This window comes from Brassica oleracea, chromosome C5 (assembly GCF_000695525.1).
Source record: "Brassica oleracea var. oleracea cultivar TO1000 chromosome C5, BOL, whole genome shotgun sequence".
Classification (NCBI taxonomy): Eukaryota; Viridiplantae; Streptophyta; class Magnoliopsida; order Brassicales; family Brassicaceae; genus Brassica; species Brassica oleracea.
Genome location: NC_027752.1, coordinates 17,713,109 through 17,738,435, shown reverse-complemented (window position 1 = coordinate 17,738,435; position 25,327 = coordinate 17,713,109). Strand labels below are relative to the sequence as shown.

The following is a 25,327-nucleotide window of genomic DNA, read 5'->3' as shown; positions in this document are numbered from 1 at the left end:
ATTTGCTTCAGGCCGCTCCTTAATTGAGCTTGAATCTTCTTCTAAAGTCGGGTACTCGCAGATGGACGGGCTGGGAAACTTCTGACTTGTAAAATTCATAACTTCTTGCTCCGTGAATAGTTTGGCTCGATTCCAATTGGGCTGGACTCCTTCTTGAGTGTAAAATCTAATAAAATTGGTTTCATGTTGAAAGTCCTTCTGGTTGTGGAGATATACGCCTTGGACTGAACCTCGGTCGCTGGTACCTCCTAGATGGCCGGTTTGGACGGTTTGGTGAGACTCTGGTTGAACCATGGATTTCGTGACCACAACAAAGATATTACGAATCATCTAGTTTTGGTTCATACACGGGAGCTATCGCTACAGATTGAAGACGCTTTTCAAGGTGACATCTCATGTAGATAGGCAGTGTATTGACTCTTGAGAAATAATGATTGGTATTATCACAAGGATGGGAGATTGTGATGCCACGCTTGGTCAAACATGTACAATATTCTACGTGTTATAGTATTTTACGGATTAATAAAAGGGTATACATTATTTTTTTGTTTATAAAAAGAGTTGATAAATTTTGACTAGTGAAAACCAAGAAAAATAGATCATTCAAATTTAATAATAAAAAAATAAAACGAGTTAGAAATATATGAAAAAATGTTATTTAGTAAAAGATATATATAATAGTTTAATCAGTACAATATACGTCCAATAGTTTTATATTTATATATAAATCCTATCGGCTGATCCGGTCGGTTCCGGGAAGAATGCACTTAGTGCTACAGAATGGAATAGTCCGAAAGTATACCACGTTGCGTGATCCGAATTTGGAATACCTTTCGACTAATGCAAAGGAGTGGACCAATCATCTGTTATGGTCCACCATGTGAATCACTTTGGCCGAAGCCCAAACCCAAGCTTATATTTATATTTTTATATTTATGTTTCTCAATTCCTAATATCTTATTATATAAAATACAGTTTACTGTCTTTTGAAGCATGCCACATGGGATTCCATGTCATCAATTAGGTGCAAAAGAGTGCGACACGTGTCCACTTAAACTAAACGCTGAGTTTCATTTATTCTGGTGTCCATTCCATTTGGGCTTTAGTGTGTATTCGGGCTTAATGAAACCCAACCCGGATAAAGAGTAACTCCAGTTGTTATGGAAACGCGTTGTTTCTGATTTAGGGGTCAACACGTTCGTCATCTCCCCCATTCGAGAGCTAATCTCAACCTAAGGTTTCCATGGCGTTGTTTCATCTTCTTCCTAACAATCCGAGGAGCTATCAGTTACAGATTCATCCTCTTAAATCCACCACCCACGATCTACCTGTTCTTTCATCTTCTTCCTAACAATCCGAGAAGCTATACAGATTCATCCTCTTAAATCCACCATCCACGATCTACCTTGAATGCGATCTTCACGCAAGGCCGTGGAACCTCGACTATAAAAAGGTAACCTTTCCTACTATGAGAACCATCTCCTCATTCCATTTGTTTAAACTTATTTTCTGTAAATTGGCTAAAGCAACAATTTTTATTTTCGATTTGAAGACCGGACGCGTACGGCACAGGGGAGGAGGAAAGCGGTAGTGACGGAGGAGAGGAGGATCAAGGCAATGAGGGACCAGCCGTGTCCGGTTTGAATCCGGTTGTTATTGTAATTTTCCCGTCCTTTAAAACTCATGTTCATCATTATTTTGAACACACATGGTGATTAGATTCATATTTATCAGAATTATTCTTTTTGTATCATATATTTCCTCTTTGCCATATGATCTGAATCTGTTGTTTATTATTATTTTCCTCATTCCAGTGTTCATTGTCTTCCCATTTACAAGCGACTGGGTTCTATGTTTTACTTAAAACTCTCGGGTTCACTTAAAACTTCATTATATTCAGGTTCCTGGTCTCCACCATTTGCTTTAATATATATCCAATTGTCACCCTTTGGAAACCAAACCCTACATTTACTGTTTGTCCCACTTAACACAAGCTTCTGACCGTGCAGCTCCATGTGCCTGTCAAGTTCTTTCTTTTGTTTAAGGCGGACACCGCCGAAGGTGCAGAGATGTATAAGGTCATCAAAGAGACTACTAATCACCGCAGGGTGAAGTTCACAGATTTATAATGTGGTCTGGTACGCTCTGTAGAATTGTGTTGTCTCAGCTGTAGTTTAGCTGCTTGGTGGAGCTTCTTTGGGTGTGATAAAGCTGTGAGATCTAGAAGAAACAAAGAGTTAGTTGATAAATTTCATGCGCTCCTTTTGAAGAGTTGTTGCTCCTTATTGTCAAATGTGGATTATGGGTATTTCTTTCGTACATATCTATCATTTACTTTAAATTAATGAGGTCCACCATTTTGAATCTTGCTTTTGCAGTGCGTTGGTTAAAGCTTTTGTTGTAAGCTTGCAAACCGCTATTGCAACTAAACTATAGAGGATATAAAATATGGCCAGGACGAGCAACAAAATGTTAAGTTGGTGCAATCCTTTCAAAGTTAAAAGTGGCTCATATCCATTTAGACACGGTAACATGGAGAGAGTAGCTTTTGAAGGAACACGGATCATGATAACGTATGTTTCTCCAAATGTGATTTAATGAGGAAATGAATCCCATAATCGATTACCAATTATATTAATTTTTTGAAAACCCAAATCAAATGAATTTGTTGCACGGGATCTCTAGGAAATTTTTAGCTAAGGCGAAATTAAGCTCTTTATAAGTTATCTTCTTCTTGACATGTTGCGTGAATTAGACTCTTCAATCAGTTCAAAGTGATTCTCTTTAGACTGATCATAAATACATCTCTCATTCAACAAGTTATATTTCTTTTGGTTGGCCCTGCAATTTACAGTATCTCTTTTTCCTTTCAGTTTTCTTGAATGCTTAAACCTCAAAGCAAAGCTCAATATATACACCATAGCCAAGATAAGTCGCAAATCAATGCAAGGAGTGACTGGAGTCTAGGGAATGCACAATCATGTGCTATGTAGAGCTGTTCTATCAACAAGAGACAATGAACATCAGTGAAATCAAACTAAATAGTCGGTTTTAGATTGTTGTAAGGGTAAGTGTTCTTTTATGTTTAATAAAGTGACCACCCGAATCTAGAGATCAATGAACATTGATGAATATGTTGCTTGCAACTCTATTCTGTTATAGTTTCTCTTATTTACTGCTGCAAGTCCCATGCTATACATGAGTTTATTACCAAAGCTCTTATTTCATAGAGAAGGTTAAAGTATGCAACAATCTATTCAGGTTTGTTGTGTGATTTTTAAATTTCTTAAAATTGATTTAACAAAAGAATGGAGAAACTGGGATGAAGAGGTGATACTGCGGATTCCATAGCATGCCACATTTTGCAATAACATATTAGATCACATTTTAGCTCTACTTTGTTCTCAATATTAAATGAATTTTTTTCATCAACACAGTAGCTAATGCGTGGAAAATAGGTTTGGCTACAAGGTTTTTAAGCAGTTGACTTTTATTTATTTTTATCTTCTTCGGTTAGAGAAAATTATCAGCTTGGGGATCTCCTAAAAAGTTACAATTTTTTTGCCATTGCAAATTAGTAGACATTAATTTACAAGAAATAATTTTATTCAATAATAAAATACAATCAATATACAATAATATAATTATGTATGATAAAATTATTGAAAGAATTATATTTTATAAGTTAGTCAGTAATATTTATTTCAAAAATTCTGATCAAAGTAATGGGTAACTTCATTTTCATATATAATAATATATATAAGATTCTACTAAACATGTATACATATAAATAGTAACAATAGTTTCATATTGTCAATTTATTTGTCTTAAAATATTTTTAGTTATAGTGAATAAGTTATTTCTTTATATCGCGTAAATCATTAGTTTTATAAGTAAATAATTATATTTTAAAATTTTATTATAATTATACAAGTTTATAATTTACAAAATGAAGAATAGAATAGATAGATAAAATTGCTGTAAAATAATTATAAAACTTAATTCTATTTTAACTTAAAATTAAAATAAATTTGTACAATTAATTTTATTCGCCCGCCCGCCCGTAGGGCGAGTATACCCTAGTATATATATACAAGAGAGAAAAAAAACAATGCGGATGAAATTAATGGAGAAAAACCTGCGCGATCCAACTCTATGATCAAAATGTTGTAATTTTTAGATTTGTTTTTTTGTAGTTTAGATTTGTTTTTGTTGGCCAGCAAACACATTTTGTTATTAATTAGTCGAACAAGCTTTCCATCAATAGCTTTTTTTTTTGTGATCAAACTTTCCATCAATAGCTAGCTAACCAATGTATAGAGTAAAAATGCTTACATATGAAAATTAAAACTTATAGTAGAAAAAATTGTTTTTTAAACAAAAAAACACATACATTGTCCTTATGGGTTAATATCAATCTAATCTTGTCCCATTAATCTAATATTTCATGAAAATCCAACAATGCCCTTAGTTTGTTTTTTTAAAATATAATTAAAACTAACGAATATATATTAAGAAAATGTTAAAAATAAAACAAATTAGAATTTTTTTTTCATATACACATTTTTAGAACCCAAAAAAACTCTACATTGGTATAGGTATTTACAATGAAGTTCCTATTTTTCATATTTTTTTTTGGTTTATAAAACTATTTATTTAGTTTATTTTTATAAATAGAAAATGGCATTATAGACAAAAATTGTATAAATTTGAGATTTGTTTAATGGGACAATGTACCTATTTTTTGGTCTAGAAAAACAATTTTTCCCTTATAGTATGACCATTCTTTATGAAAACTGAAGTAATTTCTTTGGTAATTCATCATAAGTATGAACTAAATCTCTGTCAAAATGAGAAGAATATCGATATTTAGTTTACTTATTTAAAAACATGCACCTATACATGCCATTTCATTAACTAGCGCGGTACCTGAAAAAAGGTGCGTCATCTTTTTTTGCTAAATTGTAAATATCATTAACTAAAAATGAACTTTTATCTTTTACATACATCTTTCTTGGCAAAAATTAAATAAAAAACAAGAAAGGTAGTAGATTTTTGGCTATTGGGAATGACCGGTCATCTGATCCAAAGTGCCATGATGTTGGTGAATTTGTGCCTCTTGCGTTGTGTTCCTCACATCTCTGTCTATTAATCTGAAAGTTTCAGCCTGAAGTAGATGTGTATTGTTGTGGAGAGCATTGTTCCTTTGTCTCCAAACGTGGTAGAGGAGCACTTGGGCAACCAGTTTCTTGAGAGTAGGCGTAGCCGTAGCTGAAAGACCAATTCTTGGGCATAGGTTCACCTATAGGTCACCGGCCATCAATAAGTTGCCAATTCATATTCAGTGTTTGGAAAAAATAGAAGGTAAAAAATAATTAGAAATAATATTATCAATTGAAAAAAAAAACAAAAAAGGAAACAAAAAAAACAGAACACTACGGCTTGTAAACCTTGTTTTGTGACCAAGGAAAGTCACGTAGAAGTAGAAGAAGAAGAAGAAGAAGAAGAAGAAGAAGAAGAGCCAAGAAGAGTAGCAGAGAAGAAGCTACAAAGTAGTTAACATAATTAACCATATAGTTGTTAGATTTTCTAACATAATTGAGGTGGCAAACATCAAAGTTGTTTAACGCCGTGGTAGATCATTCTTAGGGTTAATCGGTTACAGAGAAGATATATTACATAGAAGAGACGAAGCTGTGTTAGTGATTTTCGAGTCTCCAAATCCTTGCTTTCAAACCTAATTTTGAATAAACCTCCGTCCAATGTACTTGTAACCCTAACAATCTATTTCTTTTTTTTGGTCAACTAACCCTAACAATTTATATATAAGAATGTTCTTGCCTTTGGTTTGACAGAAAGAGAAGAAATGGAGAATAGTCAATTAAGTGGTAAAAAAAAACTATTTTTGGTGGTCGGTATCGATCTATTTTACGAGTCTAAGGTGATTCAAGTTTGATAAATCAAAATTTGGTTAAGGTTTCGAACTCTGCATATTCCAAATTATATGGGAGAATTGCCAAGTGTGACTCAAAACTTGGAGTCAAACCCAAAACAATACCCCAACTTGGGTCAAAGGCAAAAGTAACCTAAAAGGCTATTGAAATTACAACTATCCCTTTGTGACCAAACAAAAAAACGGAATTTTTTTTACGTTTCTACCCCTTGCAAGTCGTCTGTTTAGACGACTTGAAAATAAGTCGTCCAGACGACTTAACTGAAAGTCGTCTGGACAGTTAGTCTTAAACATAATTTAAAAATTTTGTAAAAAATATTTTGATAAGTGAAAAATGGGAATTATGTAATTAACATATGTCTTAGGAGGTATAAATTAAGATATAACAAATTTCAATTGTTTTCAGCATAGATGAGTGAAAGTAGTGAGTCATGATATTCTTTAGTTTATGTTTCATCAACATATGTTGTAGTATTGTATGTGTTCTTAGGGTTAGATTTTGGAAAGCATTAAAACCGTTTTTGAAAATTTTTAAAATTACTTATGCGTGTTCATTTCTGTGTATAGTAAACACTATTTAAGTATAATTTGATTTTATAACGTGGTTAGTTAGTTAATCTAGTCATTTTAGTTTAGGGGTTCATTTTAGGGTCTAGGACGACTTAATATTTTGTCGTCTGAAAACAGACGACTAAATATTAAGTCGTCTGTTGTACATTATCAGCCAGAATAAGTCGTCTAAACCGGACCAAACCTTAAAGTTTACCAATGTAATTTTAAAGCTAACCGGATTATTTACCCAATATATAAGGTGATTTTTATTTTTTTGTTTCATTTTTCGCGAAATTCAGAAACCCTAACAGTTCTCCCTCTCAAAGGCGATTTCGAATTCCCACGATTTCCGAACAAACCATCGTTCTCAACATCGGCTATCTATCTCACTTCATTCTCACCGTTGTCGCCGCAGCTTCTTCTAACCCTAGCCGCGCCGATTCCTCTAAACCCTAGCGCCGCCGATTCCTCTAAACCCTAGCGCCGCCGATTCCTCTAAACCCTAGCGCCGCCGATTCCTCTAAACCCTAGCGCCGCCGATTCCTCTAAACCCTAGCGCCGCCGATTCCTCTAAACCCTAGCGCCGCCGATTCCTCTAAACCCTAGCGCCGCCGATTCCTCTAAACCCTAGCGCCGCCGATTCCTCTAAACCCTAGCGCCGCCGATTCCTCTAAACCCTAGCGCCGCCGATTCCTCTAAACCCTAGCGCCGCCGCTTCCACTATATCCGAACAAACCGTCGCCCTCGCCACCGTGGTCACCAACGTTCTAAACACTAGCGCCGCCGCTTCTTCTAAACCCTAGCGCCGCCGCTTCTTCTCTGTAAACCTTAGCGCCGTTTCTCTGTAAACCCTAACGCCGCTAAGTCATCAATCTCGAGGAAAAGATGAACATAAAACGTTGTCTCTATCAATTTACTCATTCTCACCGTTTCACGTTTATTTTTTCAGATCTATAACCGCAATGACGAGTACTCCAACTCCTTCTGCGACTGGAAGACTTGTAAGTAATTTAAGTCGTCTACTAAGTCGTCTGGACTTATATTGTTGTCTTTGATTATTTTGCAGACAAAAAGGATGGATATTCCAGAACTCCCCCGTAGGTTATACACATCAGGGGAAGAACCAGAAGCCCACAATAGCATTTCGTATCATACGGATAACAGCAAGTTGCATACTGCTCTTAGGAAAGCTCTTACTGATGACGAATTTGAAGAGCTCAAGGAGTCGAGTTTGGGAGTTTTCATCAAGTTCAAGGAGCAGGGATTTGGTTGGGCTTCAAGGCTGGTTCACTACATGCTCAGTTTCAAGCTGGACATTAAGAAGAAGTATGAGATGTGGTCTCTCGTTGGTCCAGAACCTTTGAGGTTTTCACTGTTAGAGTTTGAAAACCTCACTGGTCTAAACTGCGAGTACATCGAGGACCTTGAGACACCAAAATGTGACGTTACCCCAGAGATGGTTTCTTTCTGGGGGATGCTGGGAGTTCATCTGGAAGCTGGGCCAACTACTGATCAGATAATAGCAGCACTGAAGAGATGCGGGGATTGGTCCAGGGAAGATCGCAAGCGGCTCGCGTACCTCTCCATCTTCACTGGATTCATTGAAGGGAGAAAGTTTTCAACCGCTACACGATCTACTCTGGCAAGGCTAGTGATGGATTTAGAACGGTTTGAGAATTATCCATGGGGGAGAGTCGCGTTTAAGGTGCTGATGGACTCTTTGTGGAACAAAGAAATTGCTGGCTGTTACACCGTGGATGGGTTTATACAAGTTCTTCAGGTCTAGACGTACACAGCTATGCCGGAATTGGGTGCTAGTATTGGTGGTCCCAGAGCAGACAGTCCGTCTCCACCGATACTGGCTTACGAGGGCAGCAGAGGCCGCAGATCAATGAAAGCTGCTATCTTGAGTCAGGTATTTACTTCAATCCAAAAGACTGCGCAGACGACTTATTATAAGTCGTCTGGAAAGTCTTCCATCTGGACGACTTATTAGACGACTTATAATAAGGCGTCTGGAAAGTCTTCCCAGCTGGACGACTTATCGGACGACTTAATTAAGTCGTCTGGAAAGTCTTCCATCTGGACGACTTATTAGACGACTTATAATAAGGCGTCTGGAAAGTCTTCCCAGCTGGACGACTTATCGGACGACTTAATTAAGTCGTCTGGAAAGTCTTCCATCTGGACGACTTATTAGACGACTTATAATAAGGCGTCTGGAAAGTCTTCCCAGCTGGACGACTTATCGGACGACTTAATTAAGTCGTCTGGAAAGTCTTCCATCTGGACGACTTATTAGACGACTTATAATAAGGCGTCTGGAAAGTCTTCCCAGCTGGACGACTTATCGGACGACTTAATTAAGTCGTCTGGAAAGTCTTCCATCTGGACGACTTATTAGACGACTTATAATAAGGCGTCTGGAAAGTCTTCCCAGCTGGACGACTTATCGGACGACTTAATTAAGTCGTCTGGAAAGTCTTCCATCTGGACGACTTATTAGACGACTTATAATAAGGCGTCTGGAAAGTCTTCCCAGCTGGACGACTTATCGGACGACTTAATTAAGTCGTCTGGAAAGTCTTCCATCTGGACGACTTATTAGACGACTTATAATAAGGCGTCTGGAAAGTCTTCCCAGCTGGACGACTTATCGGACGACTTAATTAAGTCGTCTGGAAAGTCTTCCATCTGGACGACTTATTAGACGACTTATAATAAGGCGTCTGGAAAGTCTTCCCAGCTGGACGACTTATCGGACGACTTAATTAAGTCGTCTGGAAAGTCTTCCATCTGGACGACTTATTAGACGACTTATAATAAGGCGTCTGGAAAGTCTTCCCAGCTGGACGACTTATCGGACGACTTAATTAAGTCGTCTGGAAAGTCTTCCATCTGGACGACTTATTAGACGACTTATAATAAGGCGTCTGGAAAGTCTTCCCAGCTGGACGACTTATCGGACGACTTAATTAAGTCGTCTGGAAAGTCTTCCATCTGGACGACTTATTAGACGACTTATAATAAGGCGTCTGGAAAGTCTTCCCAGCTGGACGACTTATCGGACGACTTAATTAAGTCGTCTGGAAAGTCTTCCATCTGGACGACTTATTAGACGACTTATAATAAGGCGTCTGGAAAGTCTTCCCAGCTGGACGACTTATCGGACGACTTAATTAAGTCGTCTGGAAAGTCTTCCATCTGGACGACTTATTAGACGACTTATAATAAGGCGTCTGGAAAGTCTTCCCAGCTGGACGACTTATCGGACGACTTAATTAAGTCGTCTGGAAAGTCTTCCATCTGGACGACTTATTAGACGACTTATAATAAGGCGTCTGGAAAGTCTTCCCAGCTGGACGACTTATCGGACGACTTAATTAAGTCGTCTGGAAAGTCTTCCATCTGGACGACTTATTAGACGACTTATAATAAGGCGTCTGGAAAGTCTTCCCAGCTGGACGACTTATCGGACGACTTAATTAAGTCGTCTGGAAAGTCTTCCATCTGGACGACTTATTAGACGACTTATAATAAGGCGTCTGGAAAGTCTTCCCAGCTGGACGACTTATCGGACGACTTAATTAAGTCGTCTGGAAAGTCTTCCATCTGGACGACTTATTAGACGACTTATAATAAGGCGTCTGGAAAGTCTTCCCAGCTGGACGACTTATCGGACGACTTAATTAAGTCGTCTGGAAAGTCTTCCATCTGGACGACTTATTAGACGACTTATAATAAGGCGTCTGGAAAGTCTTCCCAGCTGGACGACTTATCGGACGACTTAATTAAGTCGTCTGGAAAGTCTTCCATCTGGACGACTTATTAGACGACTTATAATAAGGCGTCTGGAAAGTCTTCCCAGCTGGACGACTTATCGGACGACTTAATTAAGTCGTCTGGAAAGTCTTCCATCTGGACGACTTATTAGACGACTTATAATAAGGCGTCTGGAAAGTCTTCCCAGCTGGACGACTTATCGGACGACTTAATTAAGTCGTCTGGAAAGTCTTCCATCTGGACGACTTATTAGACGACTTATAATAAGGCGTCTGGAAAGTCTTCCCAGCTGGACGACTTATCGGACGACTTAATTAAGTCGTCTGGAAAGTCTTCCATCTGGACGACTTATTAGACGACTTATAATAAGGCGTCTGGAAAGTCTTCCCAGCTGGACGACTTATCGGACGACTTAATTAAGTCGTCTGGAAAGTCTTCCATCTGGACGACTTATTAGACGACTTATAATAAGGCGTCTGGAAAGTCTTCCCAGCTGGACGACTTATCGGACGACTTAATTAAGTCGTCTGGAAAGTCTTCCATCTGGACGACTTATTAGACGACTTATAATAAGGCGTCTGGAAAGTCTTCCCAGCTGGACGACTTATCGGACGACTTAATTAAGTCGTCTGGAAAGTCTTCCATCTGGACGACTTATTAGACGACTTATAATAAGGCGTCTGGAAAGTCTTCCCAGCTGGACGACTTATCGGACGACTTAATTAAGTCGTCTGGAAAGTCTTCCATCTGGACGACTTATTAGACGACTTATAATAAGGCGTCTGGAAAGTCTTCCCAGCTGGACGACTTATCGGACGACTTAATTAAGTCGTCTGGAAAGTCTTCCATCTGGACGACTTATTAGACGACTTATAATAAGGCGTCTGGAAAGTCTTCCCAGCTGGACGACTTATCGGACGACTTAATTAAGTCGTCTGGAAAGTCTTCCATCTGGACGACTTATTAGACGACTTATAATAAGGCGTCTGGAAAGTCTTCCCAGCTGGACGACTTATCGGACGACTTAATTAAGTCGTCTGGAAAGTCTTCCATCTGGACGACTTATTAGACGACTTATAATAAGGCGTCTGGAAAGTCTTCCCAGCTGGACGACTTATCGGACGACTTAATTAAGTCGTCTGGAAAGTCTTCCATCTGGACGACTTATTAGACGACTTATAATAAGGCGTCTGGAAAGTCTTCCCAGCTGGACGACTTATCGGACGACTTAATTAAGTCGTCTGGAAAGTCTTCCATCTGGACGACTTATTAGACGACTTATAATAAGGCGTCTGGAAAGTCTTCCCAGCTGGACGACTTATCGGACGACTTAATTAAGTCGTCTGGAAAGTCTTCCATCTGGACGACTTATTAGACGACTTATAATAAGGCGTCTGGAAAGTCTTCCCAGCTGGACGACTTATCGGACGACTTAATTAAGTCGTCTGGAAAGTCTTCCATCTGGACGACTTATTAGACGACTTATAATAAGGCGTCTGGAAAGTCTTCCCAGCTGGACGACTTATCGGACGACTTAATTAAGTCGTCTGGAAAGTCTTCCATCTGGACGACTTATTAGACGACTTATAATAAGGCGTCTGGAAAGTCTTCCCAGCTGGACGACTTATCGGACGACTTAATTAAGTCGTCTGGAAAGTCTTCCATCTGGACGACTTATTAGACGACTTATAATAAGGCGTCTGGAAAGTCTTCCCAGCTGGACGACTTATCGGACGACTTAATTAAGTCGTCTGGAAAGTCTTCCATCTGGACGACTTATTAGACGACTTATAATAAGGCGTCTGGAAAGTCTTCCCAGCTGGACGACTTATCGGACGACTTAATTAAGTCGTCTGGAAAGTCTTCCATCTGGACGACTTATTAGACGACTTATAATAAGGCGTCTGGAAAGTCTTCCCAGCTGGACGACTTATCGGACGACTTAATTAAGTCGTCTGGAAAGTCTTCCATCTGGACGACTTATTAGACGACTTATAATAAGGCGTCTGGAAAGTCTTCCCAGCTGGACGACTTATCGGACGACTTAATTAAGTCGTCTGGAAAGTCTTCCATCTGGACGACTTATTAGACGACTTATAATAAGGCGTCTGGAAAGTCTTCCCAGCTGGACGACTTATCGGACGACTTAATTAAGTCGTCTGGAAAGTCTTCCATCTGGACGACTTATTAGACGACTTATAATAAGGCGTCTGGAAAGTCTTCCCAGCTGGACGACTTATCGGACGACTTAATTAAGTCGTCTGGAAAGTCTTCCATCTGGACGACTTATTAGACGACTTATAATAAGGCGTCTGGAAAGTCTTCCCAGCTGGACGACTTTATATAATAAGAAAATGCAGAATTAAAGGAGTTGAATTTGTAATGTGTACATGTGGTCACTTATGTGTGCGGTCCTTTGGAAATGAAATGCGAATCCAACTTTGAGAAGCTCGTGGTCTTGTTTGTACCCAAGCGCATAGAACATACGGAAAGCGTTCTTGCTGACTTTAATTTCAATCATAGTTCTAACCATAACAGAGACTTGATCAGCATCAGCTCATCGCACCTCTCATCGCACCTCCAACATGTTTAACAGTCCTCTAATCAAAATTTTATTGATTAGATTAGAAGACTTCTTTGATAAAACAAGAACATACAAGAAGGTGGTATGTAGGCTCTGGGCCGTCATGTTGAAATTGTTGAACTTTTGGCTTGGCCTCACCTCACAGCCAGCTCACTCTTGCTCTTACTCTGTTTTTGTTCTCTTTTTGTCTCTGTTTTTACTCTCTCAGTTTTGCTTGTGTTTCAATCATGACACAAGCTAGCACACACTCTTTACTCTCTCACGTTTGGTTTGTTCTTGTAGAGAGAGAAGAGAGATAACTATGTATGTCTACATTTTTACTTACTCCAACTCTTATTCTTATGAGAATTGGATTTATCTTTCTTACAACACCACATATACATACTTATAGTAGTTTCTCACTAACTACTACACATGCACCTAAACAACTACAACATAGGTGTCCTCAACTTCTCTTTGGTTTGTAATCAATGTCAAGTGGCATCTTCTCTTACATTGACTTTCTTCTTCTACGTGACTCTCTCCTTGGTCACTTCTTCTTGTTCTTTCGTTTCTTGCGCTTCAAGCTTCCTTCTTCTCCTTCTTTTTCCTTCTTTGTAACTTTTTCTCTGCTACTCTTCTTTGCTCCTCTTCTTCTTCTATGTGACTCTAACATCAAAATAATATAAAATTCTATAACCAAACAAGGATAAATACTAGAGAAGAGGCAAGGAAGAATATACAAACCACAGAAACGTAACCTACGGATCCAAAGACGTATCCAGTAGAGATGAAATAAAAAAACATCTTTGCCAAATTCATTAGTTTTTGAGAATTTGACGTGATTAAAGAAAATCTAACAACTATATGATCAATTATGTTAACGACTTTGTAGCTTCTTCTCTGCTACTCTTCTTTGCTCCTCTTCTTCTTCTACGTGGCTCTCCTTGGTCACAAAATAGATTTACAAGCCGTCGTGTTCTGTTTTTTTTGTTTCCTTTTTTTTAGTTTTTTTCTTTTCAGTTGATATTATCTCTAATTATATTTTACCTTCTTTTTTTTCCCCAAAAAAATTGGATATGAGCTGGCAACTTATTAGTGGCCGGAAGACCTATAGATTTTAGGAACAATTAGTCCTACTCAAATAGAATGGCCGTGACTACTAACAAAAAAAATGAAACATTGGCTTAGGACATATTTTTGTTGAACTTTTATATAGGACATATAACAAAATTGTTATTTAGTTTGACATATTAGTAAAAATACTTTATTGAACTGTAATCACTTTAACATAGACTATTATTGATACTAGTGGTTGGCCCGCCTACGGACGGGTGAGTTTACACTAAATCTTTTTTTGAAAATTTACTTTAAATCATAATAATAAATATAATATGTTTTTATTCTAAAATCAAATTATAAATTTTATTAAATTTTGTAGGTTTGAGTTGAAATGACCACTAATATTTCTTTTGTTACAAAATACAAAATTATGAAATTAAAAAGCTAAGAAAAATATAATAATTTGTATTTTTCTTTTTTTTATTTCTATTTCATATAGTTGAGGAAAATATAAAGTAAGAATAATTAATATTTTTTTATTTTATTTTTAAGAGCATAATTTAAATACTATTACAATAATTAATTTCATCACGATAATAAATTAATCCAGGTCCAAACTAAATCAGTTGAAAATATAATATAATATGATAAAATCATAAAAAGTTATATTTTAAAGTAATATGTAAATAGTTTCAATGATGTCAAAAATAATAGTTAATATACATATTATTTAACAACAAATGATGTTCTATAATATATGTTTGTTTCAGTTTATATTAGATTTCCAATATATAATGATTTTTTCTTTAATTTTTAGTGTTTTTTCTAATTGTGTTTGTAAATTATTTTAACATTTGTTGAACTTTGTTTTATAAGAAAATTATTTGTAGGAAATTTTGCTCATGCTATTTGAAAATACTTTTATAGAAAAATAGTGTTATAAATTAATTAAGTATTACATTGGTTCACACAGTTTAGCTAAAATAACTTAAATATAATATAATCATTAATAATCTGAAAATTAATATGAACCAAACGGCATATCGATGTTTTCTGAAAAAAAAAAATAGATTTAAATAAAGCCAGTAGGTGATTAATGTAGAGTCGGCTGTTTGCATCATCTCTACATTAATATATGACGGCGCCAAGAACTTTAGGTGTGAGATTGGTTGAAGTTGATCGTTGTTCCTTTTGTTCTTCTGTTTGTGGTATAAACGGACATGATTGGAGTGTTGACATGTGTGGTCTAGTCTACAACTTGCTGAGATCGGGTCGTTTATTTGGATAGTACATGTGATGTGAGCGATCATACGGCTAGAAAGTAGGTTTTTGTTGTTAGGTTGATTTAAAATATTGCAGCCAAACTTATAAGTTACTTTTTTTACTAAACTTATAAGTTACCTGAGGACAAATTCCACATAAAATTAAATATGAGCAGATTAATTTCTCTCGTGTTTTTATAACAATCTCTATCTACCAGTTTTGATTCTGTTTCTTATGTTTAGGCCTATCAAACTTCCTCCTGCATTTTTATAAATCTGGATATCAAACCTAGGTTCAAAGTTGTTATGAAACACTACCCTAAAGCTTTCTCTGATCATATACAAAAATGGACAAATCTGGATTTCTGGTGTGTAAAATATTTATGTTCGACATAGGTTCAAAGTTTGCAGGAGGAAGTTTGGTAGAGATTGTTATAAAAATACGGAAAGGGCAAAACACCACCCTAAATGCAGGAGGAAGTTTGAGTGCTTTGGTCTTTCTTTAATGAAAATGCTAAAGATATATGGAAAAGAAGTTGTAACTTGTAAGAGTATATAATCAGAATTAACAATAACAACAGAAACTCTGATCTTCACATAACTTTGTCAAAATGAGTACAAAATCATGTAGAATAAAAGCAAATATAATAAATTAATTTGGTCAATCATATTTCTTGCTTTCAACATTATAACTGCTAAAGGGTTATTCTAAGATGTGTGGTTTAAGTTTAGGTTATTATTGGGCATGAGTTGAATAATCGACCTTTTTAGTCATTTGGTGAAAAACATTGCAAAGGAAATGAAACTATAAAAGTGATATCTCATGAACAAAAAATGTTCCCAAGTGTTAGGAATATGAGTCTTAGGAATGATACCACCAAAAGATAAATGTTTCCATTAAATATCTGAACCAAAAAAAAAAGAACAACAAAAGCCAGATCAAGCTGGGTTCTTACCAACAAAAGCACAACTCCTTTATTATTATATGTTATAGAAGCAATAGACTTGGACACTAACCTTCTACAGTCCTACTACAATCCCCGAGTTTGGCTTGCGCTCCATATGGTAAGATTTTGGCAACAGTTCCTTCCAGGAGGTCCTTCTCGAAGGTATAGCTTCTCCTGTTACAACATTACGCGGTATATCATTTAGTCTCCTAGTTAGTTTTCTTATTAAGACAAGACAGAAGTGAAACCAACCAGGATGTTTTTTAATTCTGTGTCAAGTCGTTTTTGTATTCATTCAATCACGTAATCTGCACAACCAGTCGACGACCTACCTGAAACACAGAGAAGCCTAAGCAAACACAGAACAGTGAAGCCAAAAAGTTTACTGCAATTCAGCAGAAAAAGAAATCTTGCTTTTAAGTTTTCCTTCAACTCTGTGAAACTATTCACTTTCTTGACCATCTCCTGCTTTGGGATAAAAGCTCTGAAGCCCTAAATTAAACCAACACAAAGCTATTGAATGCACTCGAAAGGTATGAACTCTAAGCCAACATGTGAAGCCTACCTCAATTTTGGTGAGAAGCCCTCCAGTATTCCACTCAGTTATCTTATTTTCAATAGGCTCATTAAGTTGTTTAATCTGCCACATAACAATCCTCCACTCTTCATTAGAATCTTCTTGATACATAAACCAAGAAGTTCTTGAAATCAAGGCAAAAAAAGAGAACCTACCTCACTCGGTGCCAAGCTATTCTCCTAAAGTAACGTCCATAAGAAAGTAAAGGCAGGCATACCACTCAACGTCCTCCTTAAAATCTTTGTGAAAATCATTGTCCCTATCTCCACCACACAGGTCTTCCTTGCCTTGCAAGCTCCACAACTTCAACACTATCTTCATCATCATCCTAAACAATCCCCATTTTACCATGAAAAAAAATAAAAAAAAACTGTTCAGCATCGTACTTTAAATCACAGAGCAAGTAATCAAATTCTCTGTCATAGAATGAAAGTATCTCCTTTGTCATCTGCTTTCCCACTCTGATTCTCGTCCTCCTCTTGTGTCGACACATGATTAGCTCAAGCTCCTTCTCCGCCACGATTCCTCTGTTTTGTACATATGATCAAACTCTCCGAACAGCAAAATAGCTACACACAGAGAAACGACGAAGGGAGAGGGGCTAAGAGTTTATATGAAACTGAAACTGAAACTGCAAAGCTTTCTCTCATACTCTGAAATAGATACAGTCTCTTACGTCATCAAAGCTATGAATCCATGAAGAAGAAGTGAAGAGAGACTTACCAATTTATAGTCAAGATTGACAATGTGGGTAATGGGAGATACATTGATTGACAAATTGTGTGAGTGGGGCAGTTGTTAATGAGAGCGTTTAAGAAGACGCTTGGAATCAATTGATTTGCGTAACGTTTCCGAATTGCTTACGCTAGCCTGTAGAAACCAAACAAAAAGACAGCCCTGCTGTGTTCCACCAGGATTTTCCGGAAAACGGTCGGTAAACCAAGCACGGTCTGAGATTCTAGGGCGGTGGTATGAAATTTCCGGCGACTACCTTGAACCCGTAACGTCACGAGGAAGAGACAACTTGAGAGAGTGCTCAAAGATAAGAAACATTGGGCCTGGAACTTAAAACATGATAATTAGCCCATAATTGTTTTCACAACGAAAAAGTTTGAGATTTATTGGAGTGCCACATGTCCAAAAACGCCTCGGGCCCGAAAAATGCATACGGGTTGGTTTTGCTTTGTCCAATTTGTAAATGACGTGGAGTTTAAGTAGATGTGGCAATTCGTAAGTGGTGTGAATAAAATGCTGACGTGAACAGTCTATCTGAGGCTCTTATTCCCATTTTATTACTTGTTTGATTATTAGGAACCTTATGCTATATTCACAGATTAAATTCTAAAATTAATTAATTATATTGCACCTCAAACTTTTTTCTGTCTTAATGCTAATTTCTTATATTTGATAGAAAACATATTGTCCATCAACCAAAATTCCTATTAAAAAATTATTAGAAGTAGTTTCTCTTAATCTATTATTATTTAAGTGCAAAACAATTTTGTAAAAAAAAAACTATAAACATATTTCGCTTGACCAAAAAAAATTGGCTTATTATGGCATCAATAAACCTTCGCACGGCTTTGCAATCGCATACCAAACGGCCAAATATAAATAGAAATGTGTTTTCAGATAAAGTTAGGTGATATCGATAACTAATGAAAGTAAACTACTGATTCCATGAAGCGTAGTTCTAAATCGCAAAACCATCAAGTCATAAAGGTGTGATGTAATCATTAAAGTTGAAAGTTAAGGTTAGTACGCGCATGTTCTCCACAAAATATTTCTCAAAGATTGCAAGTTCGAAATGTGTATAATATATAGATTGGAACTAAAAAGAAAATATACAGATTGGAACTACGCTCTTTACTCTTTACTAGCTATCACTGCCACCAGTTAAATAAAGTTATAGACCGAAACAGAAAGATACTTTGAAGCAGTAATGCAATTTTCCTCGCAGTCACAAACTTACAATAACTAACAAGCGATCAAGAGAATCTTGCATTTGATAAGCCACAATAACAAAAAAAAACAGTCGAATTTTCAGAGAAACATAAAACGCGAGAGATAGAGAGAGAGAGAGAGACTTGATATCTTTCAGTCCAGTCCATAATAGAAGCAAAATGATTGTAAAAAACAAAAGGGTATTAAATACCAACGACGAAAGTCGCAAACTTGGACATCTCGCTATTATTGGTAGAAGAATGTGGAGGATGAAGAGTCAAACCCTTCAGTTCCACTCTCAACAGGACTGTTTTGATCCACAAAGGCATCAAGTTCAAAGGAATAATCCATACTAGTATTCGCCACATTCCAATAGCTATCGGTCTCTGGATAAGTAAGTTCAGCTCCAAAACAAGTACGTGGAGGAAGAGGTGGAAGCTCATGATCACAATGCTCATCATTAGTGTTTATAGATTGATAATCACATTCAGACTCATGTGGCCACCCATTGTATGAGAACTCATTAGCGTTTTGGTTTTCGGTGTTGGTCGATGAATAGAGATTGTTGGTGGTGCTATTGTTAGGATCTTCTGGTTGAAAAGAATGGTTGAATAACTCGGAAATGAAACGTTGGGATTCATCAGGAGAGATGAAGGAAGTTACTGAGGAGCCACGAGGCATATCGGAATAGACAAAGTTGGTCTTAGCAGTCAAGCCTCTTATGGACCGTGCAGCTCTATCATAGGCCAATGCAGCCTCCTCGGCCGTATCATAAGTACCTAGCCAATACCTCTCTTTTGTAGTAGGGTTTCTTATTTCAGCTGCATATCTTCCCCACGGCCTCCGCCTCACTCCTACATACTTGTTTTCTTCATTATATTGTTGTGGTTGCGGCTGCGATTGTTGCTGCTTTTTCCTATTACTCTTTTTTGATCTAGAGGAAGAATCGGCATTTGAATTACCATTGAAATCCATATTTTATTAGTATACTTTTGCGTACACTCAGAATGTGAAATGAAGGGAGACTAGGAGATGATTTGTAGTGATGAATTTTGTTATGTGGAACAATGGAAATGTGTATGTTTAAATAGATGAGGTCACCTTCACTATGTGGACTTTCTCGTTTATTCTAAAGGTCTCTTTGGGGAAATTTTTAAGATACAAAAAGTGGGTCACATGCATGAAAATGTGCAAAATGAGATGATCATCACCATCTAATCATATGATTGAAAGTGGAATGAGTTTGTGCCTTTTAGGATTGGCCCATGTAAATCATGTAAGATTACGAGCCAATCTGCAATGGAGATTTCTTTTTCGCTATGTTTTCTAATATTCTTTTTTTTAGAACTAATCTTTTTAATATGCTTTCTTTTCTTTTACCTTTACGCATGCTATTATTTTTGGGAACGTGAGATTCTTTGTGGCTACTTATGATCACTTGCAGTTGTACCATATTTTTGGTTTTCAATTATGGACTTTGATAATAGTACGTTTCCCCAATCAACTCATGGTCAGAAAGTTCGTTTACTTATCATCCTAAGAGCAACTCCAATGGTAAGAGCCCATTAGAGGCTCTACTAAATAATTTAATAGTTAATTGTGTGATTTGAAAAGTTTAGAATCCTTGTTAGCATAATTAATTTTTTTATGGTCCAATGGAAAAACCTCTCAGAGGTTCTTAATTTTTTTTTTAAAGAAGTTGAATGATTAGATTTTGCAAAATACTTGTTAAGTTGATACAATAGTTCTTTCAAAATCACAAACTTGGTATAATCACCATAACACAAACATTCTACAAGAGTGGATTGGTAAAAAATCATTCTACATTCTACATTCTACATTCTACATTCTACATTCTACATTCTACATTCGTACCTCTCATCTCCATATCCACCTCTCTCAGCAGCTCTCTCAGGTGATATGTCAAGGTAAAGCACAGAATCCGGAGCCAGCAATCCAACTTCCGGCGCCTTGCATCACTCGATCCCAAGACCTTTAGCTGATGAGAAAGCCACACCAGAGTAGGAATAACTATCAACGATAAGCGTAGTTCCTCCCTTAACGACCTGCAAAACGTTCCTGCAAAACGTTCAGGAAATTAATAAGGGAAACACTTAGACAGCTAAAAACAGAAAGAAAGAAGATAAAGAACCTCTTCTCCCAACGATTGGCGCTGAAGAGGAGATGAATGGTGTGATCATCTAACTGAGACTTAGCGCGGATATCATCTGGCCGACGCTTGTCTCTCTATCGGGAAACCTCCAGAGCTCGGTCAGATGTCCTGAACTCTCCAAGAAAGAGCGTAGCTTAGCGCACTGTGTTGACTTGCCGCTGCGGTCAAGTCCTTCTACGACTATAAATGCACCTCTTGGCTTCGAACTGGCTTCAGAAGAAAAGGTTGGATTCTCCATTCGAATTGATGAACGCTTGAGTGAATGCGGGAGATAGTTGAAGGATCTTGCTGGCAATGCCAAGGCTCTGAAACTAATAAACAATAAAGTTCAATACTTTTAAAACAAAATCAATACCAAAGGAACAAACTTTCTTCATCACTGTGATCTCAGTACAACTATAAACTCAGATTAGAAAATAAAGAACAGACCTTGATGATTTTGTTTGTAATACATCTGAGATGAAACCTTGCTAGAACATCATATGTTCTTCCTCTGTCCATGGAGTCTCTGAAATCTCATCATCAAAACAAAATTTTGGAGTCAAATCGAATCTCAATTCTCATCAACATAATAAAATATTCAATTATAATCAACGGAATTGAAATCAAGAGCTTCAAATCAAAACAAAAAATACAAACAATCCGAACCTTCTCGGTGATTTCATGGCCGAATTCCAAAGAGGGAAGGGTTTTCAGAGTGGAGTTTGAAGGAGATGGAAGGAGGTAAGAGGGAAGCTGAGGCGGGTCTGGAGATGGAGAAAGGAAGGGATTTGGGGTTGAAGGTGGAGAGAGCGAGAGACGAAGCTGAAGCAGTCATGGTGAAGTGAAGAGATAATTTCTCAAAACCATCAAAATCAACGAAGATCTCTTTCTCAAACCAAAAAATAACATCGACGAAGAGGAAGAGAGAGAAGGCATTAGCCAATAACAAAAGAGCACGTATAGGGTGCTTACCAGTTCTAAAAGTGTTATATTAGACATCGGTTCTCTCCTTTTAACTCATTTTTCATTTATTTTTTTTGTTTTTTTTTTTCTTTAGAACCTCTCATTAAACTCTCTGATTGAGGTGGTCTAAGTCGTTTTTGTTCTTTCATCCTGTTTGGTTCGCCATCTAAATCGATTTATCTTACTCCACTATTGTTTCGGTGTAACTATGGGATCTCAGTTCGACATGCATGTCATTGTCACTTGCACTATGACTCTTTTCTTATCATACATGTGGTACATCTACACACGTAAAATCATATTACCATTAAACTGAACTAAACTCATGACCACTGTGGGAACCGAAATTCACACCGTCGATTATAATAAATAATAATGGAGGAAAACCGAGTGAACCCGTTTTTTCTTGAGTGTCCGAATTTTCTGCATAATCACTTTAGAACGATAAAAAGATAGATAATCGCTCAGAGGCGTTTTATTGAATAGTATGAATACAAGATTTCTCCAAGAGGAAAAGAGATATGCTGACTATCGGACCAACAGGACAAGAGGCGGCCAAGACGTTCTATGCCTTGCCGTGCTAGTCTAACCACCTAAGCCCTAAGTTCTCTAAGCTAGCAGGAGTTCTCTAAATCTAAATTCTCGGATCCCTTTTTCTTCTGCTCCTGCTCTCCTTATATTGTCGCTCTAGGTCGGTGGCCCATCCTTCGCCTTCGAGCCCAAGTCTATCTCTTTCGGGAATATTCCATTTTTCGTCGATCTTGATAGTTATCCTCGAATCCTTACATTTATCGTATCTCTGCGAGTTAGGACAAACTGTCATAAATTTTATGGGCTCGAATCCCTTCTGAGAGCGTAGATGGGCCTCTAGACCAGTCGGGATCCTTGGCGTTTATACGATTTCTCGGTTTTGGTCATAAAACTTCGAGAATAACTTTAATCAAAACGAAACGAGAAGTATATGGTCCTGAAGGTCAGATATCACAGCTATACGAAAGATACGGGACTCGAAGTAAGTCGGACAGGCCGGGATCAGGTCAAACTCGCCGGGCGATCCGACTCGCGTGACGGCTGAACTCGCCGGCGAACACAACCACGCGACGGTTCAGCTCGCTGGCGAGCTGACCCACGTGACGGTTCAGCTTTCCGGCGAGTGGCTTTTGTGCGGGATTCGCTCATTTGTTCACTTCCGATCTTTCTTTCAGTGAATGTTTTGCGAGAAATCGCGAATAAGAAATAATCATAGCCGTTGATTTCGAAATAACTGTTTTTGACCCCAACAGTTAGCCCCCCAGCCCGTAAGGCTCGGAGACGATTTTGCGGGCGAGTGATACGAATTAGAAATCGAAATCTTTGGCTAAGAATATTTATTGCAGAAATCCACGTCACCCTCATATCCTTATAAGTAGCAACTCACCACTCCTCATTCTTCACACATCTCTTTCTCTCACATTCTCTTTTCTTCAAACTACCTATCAAGAATGTCTTCCTCCCCAAGTGAAAAGAAAAGCTCCGACGTCGAGATGGGTGAGGCCAACTCGGCACTTCCGACTCCGGCCATGCACGAAGCTACTCCAACCTTCATCGCCGGGTTTCTTTCTTTCAAAGAGAGACTGTCCAGACGTAGTGCCGGGAAGGAAGGGGGTCGGATTCAGCCTGAGGTGCCAGCTATCCTTTCTTCGCCTGCGATGTCGACCTCGGCTGGAGGAAACAAGTCCCCTGGTGATGCCACGCCCCTCGCAGAATCGGCCATGGTTCCTGTCCAAGTTCCAGAGGTCTCGGCTCAACCCTCGGGCAATTCGACCACACCAGTCCCAGCTCCTAAGGAGGAGAAGGAGACGGAGTTGATGCCTCCACCTTTGGATAGGAAGGAGATCGTCCTAGGGCTTCCCGCGTCCAGTGCTGCTCCTTTGACCAAAACTCGCAAGAGGACCGGCGCTGCGACCGGGACCGTCAAGAAGAGGAGATGTACCGCTGGTGCGGAAGGGGAGCCCTCGGGACCTTTGTCGCAACATCGTGCCAAGGTTTGTTTTGACTATTTTCAGCATAAGCCACCTTGTTCTACGATTATCCTGACCCTTATTTCATGTATAGTTTGTATCCCTGATTGACGGGATGCTCAGCGACTGCGGATCAGAGATAGAGCGTTCGACAAGGGGCCTGGCTGAATCGCGAGAGGCATTGAAACAAGCCGAGGCCGCGTTGAAATCTACTGAAACTGCTCGTGCTGCTGAGCTCTCTCAGCTGGAGGTTCGGGTCAGCGATCTCGAGCGGGACCTCGGAAAGTCGGCAAGTGCATTGTTCAAGCTGAAGAAAGAGAAGAAGAGCAAGGCTTCCGAAGTCCGTCGTCTCCAGCGTGAAATTCAGAACTGAGAAGAGTCGAGGACTGTTGTTTCGAGGGATGATTTTCACGCTCGCCTGACGAGGATGGCTGTTCTGTTTGATTCCCTCATGGCAGTCAATGAGAAGGACCTGGCTCTGGCGAGCGTCGAGGGAAGCCTGAACGAGATCCACCTGCTTAAAGGTGACATGGTTCCGACTATGGACTCGGAAGAAACCAGGCTGTTGTCTCGCAAGGAGGAATTGAAGGGCTCAATCTATAAAACCTTTTCGGCTTATTATAAATGGAGAGAACTCTGGGTTTTTCGAAGTTAGAGGGCAAATGAGTGAGTTGTCGTCTCGTTCCTTGCCCCCGGACGATCACCGTATCCATAGTCTGTTGAGCGCGCAACTTTTGCTTTGTGCGAGGACTCGGGAAAACGTATAGACTTAAGTGAAGGGACAAGTTTTGGGATCTCATATCGGGATGTCGATATTATGCCTTTGAGATATCAGGATCCAGCAAGACTGGGTTTAGGGCAAGAGCTAGGTTTACTTTCGGACTAAGGCTATGCGATGACAGGTCGGCTTTCATTTTGCCTGTTTGTGATTTCTACCTGATTCATACCGATATAAAGTACGTGAAATGTTATCGGCTTATATGACTTGTCTTGGCATGAATCGAGCTACTTCCAAAGGCCGTTTGGAGGTGCTGGCCAAAATTTTGTATTTTCTTGTATATCGCGCTATGGTATCCTTGTCGGATGTAAGAGAGCCTATCCTTTCGAGGGCGGCTAGTGTCTGTTTAGGACGTTAGGGTTCGTTTGTTGTGATCAGCAACAAAGAAGCGATGCCATTTTAAAGGCATTTCACCGTTAGAGGTATGTTGATTTTGGAAACAAGAGTGTTGTTTCCATAAGTGTTGGAAAGACCGTAACTTCAAGCGTGTTGCGACGTCTAGCAGTGCCAGAAGTTAATCTTTTTTGTTTTGAGCAGCGTTTTTCTTGCGGGCTTTTTACCAAGGATGCTCTTTTTTTTATGAGCATTCGTGGGTTTGTTGGTTTTAGCGTGATAGCTGACTTAGGCGTTATGGGCGAGTTCTGGACCGCCGTTCTATCTGTTTGTCGGATAGTAGGCTTAGCGATTGTAGTGCCGCATTTTTTTTTTGTAAAAAGGTTCGAAAAGATCGACTTTTTGAAAGTTGTGGGAGTATACTAGTATACGTACCCATTTCCCCCCCCCCCCCC

General features: G+C 38.5%; 1 protein-coding gene, 2 long non-coding RNA genes and 1 pseudogene across 5 annotated transcripts; 1 reads left to right on the top strand and 3 right to left on the bottom strand.

Moving 5' to 3' along the window:
• The first annotated feature begins 1,136 nt into the window (after positions 1-1,136).
• On the top strand, positions 1,137-2,644 carry LOC106293187. Its single transcript, XR_001260393.1, has 5 exons — positions 1,137-1,453; positions 1,553-1,658; positions 1,815-1,900; positions 2,010-2,305; positions 2,379-2,644. It is a non-coding gene; the product is annotated as an uncharacterized LOC106293187 (long non-coding RNA).
• A 13,296-nt stretch (positions 2,645-15,940) lies between these two features.
• Positions 15,941-17,754, bottom strand: LOC106292785. Of its 3 annotated transcripts, XR_001260256.1 has the most exons (6): positions 17,423-17,753; positions 16,855-17,268; positions 16,688-16,762; positions 16,375-16,614; positions 16,193-16,296; positions 15,947-16,080 (listed from the first exon to the last, which is right to left on the bottom strand). It is a non-coding gene; the product is annotated as an uncharacterized LOC106292785 (long non-coding RNA). The 3 variants fall into 3 exon arrangements; XR_001260257.1 differs by having other exon boundaries at positions 15,941-16,296; positions 16,855-17,352; positions 17,423-17,754; XR_001260255.1 differs by having other exon boundaries at positions 15,945-16,296; positions 17,423-17,752.
• A 1,135-nt stretch (positions 17,755-18,889) lies between these two features.
• LOC106294322 (ethylene-responsive transcription factor ERF087-like) lies at positions 18,890-19,618 on the bottom strand. Its single transcript, XM_013729880.1, has one exon. The coding sequence runs from the start codon at positions 19,616-19,618 to the stop codon at positions 18,890-18,892; it is 729 nt and encodes a 242-aa protein (XP_013585334.1).
• Positions 19,619-20,385: 767 nt separating this feature from the next.
• On the bottom strand, positions 20,386-21,760 carry LOC106293087 (annotated as a pseudogene).
• Between the last annotated feature and the right edge of the window lie 3,567 nt (positions 21,761-25,327).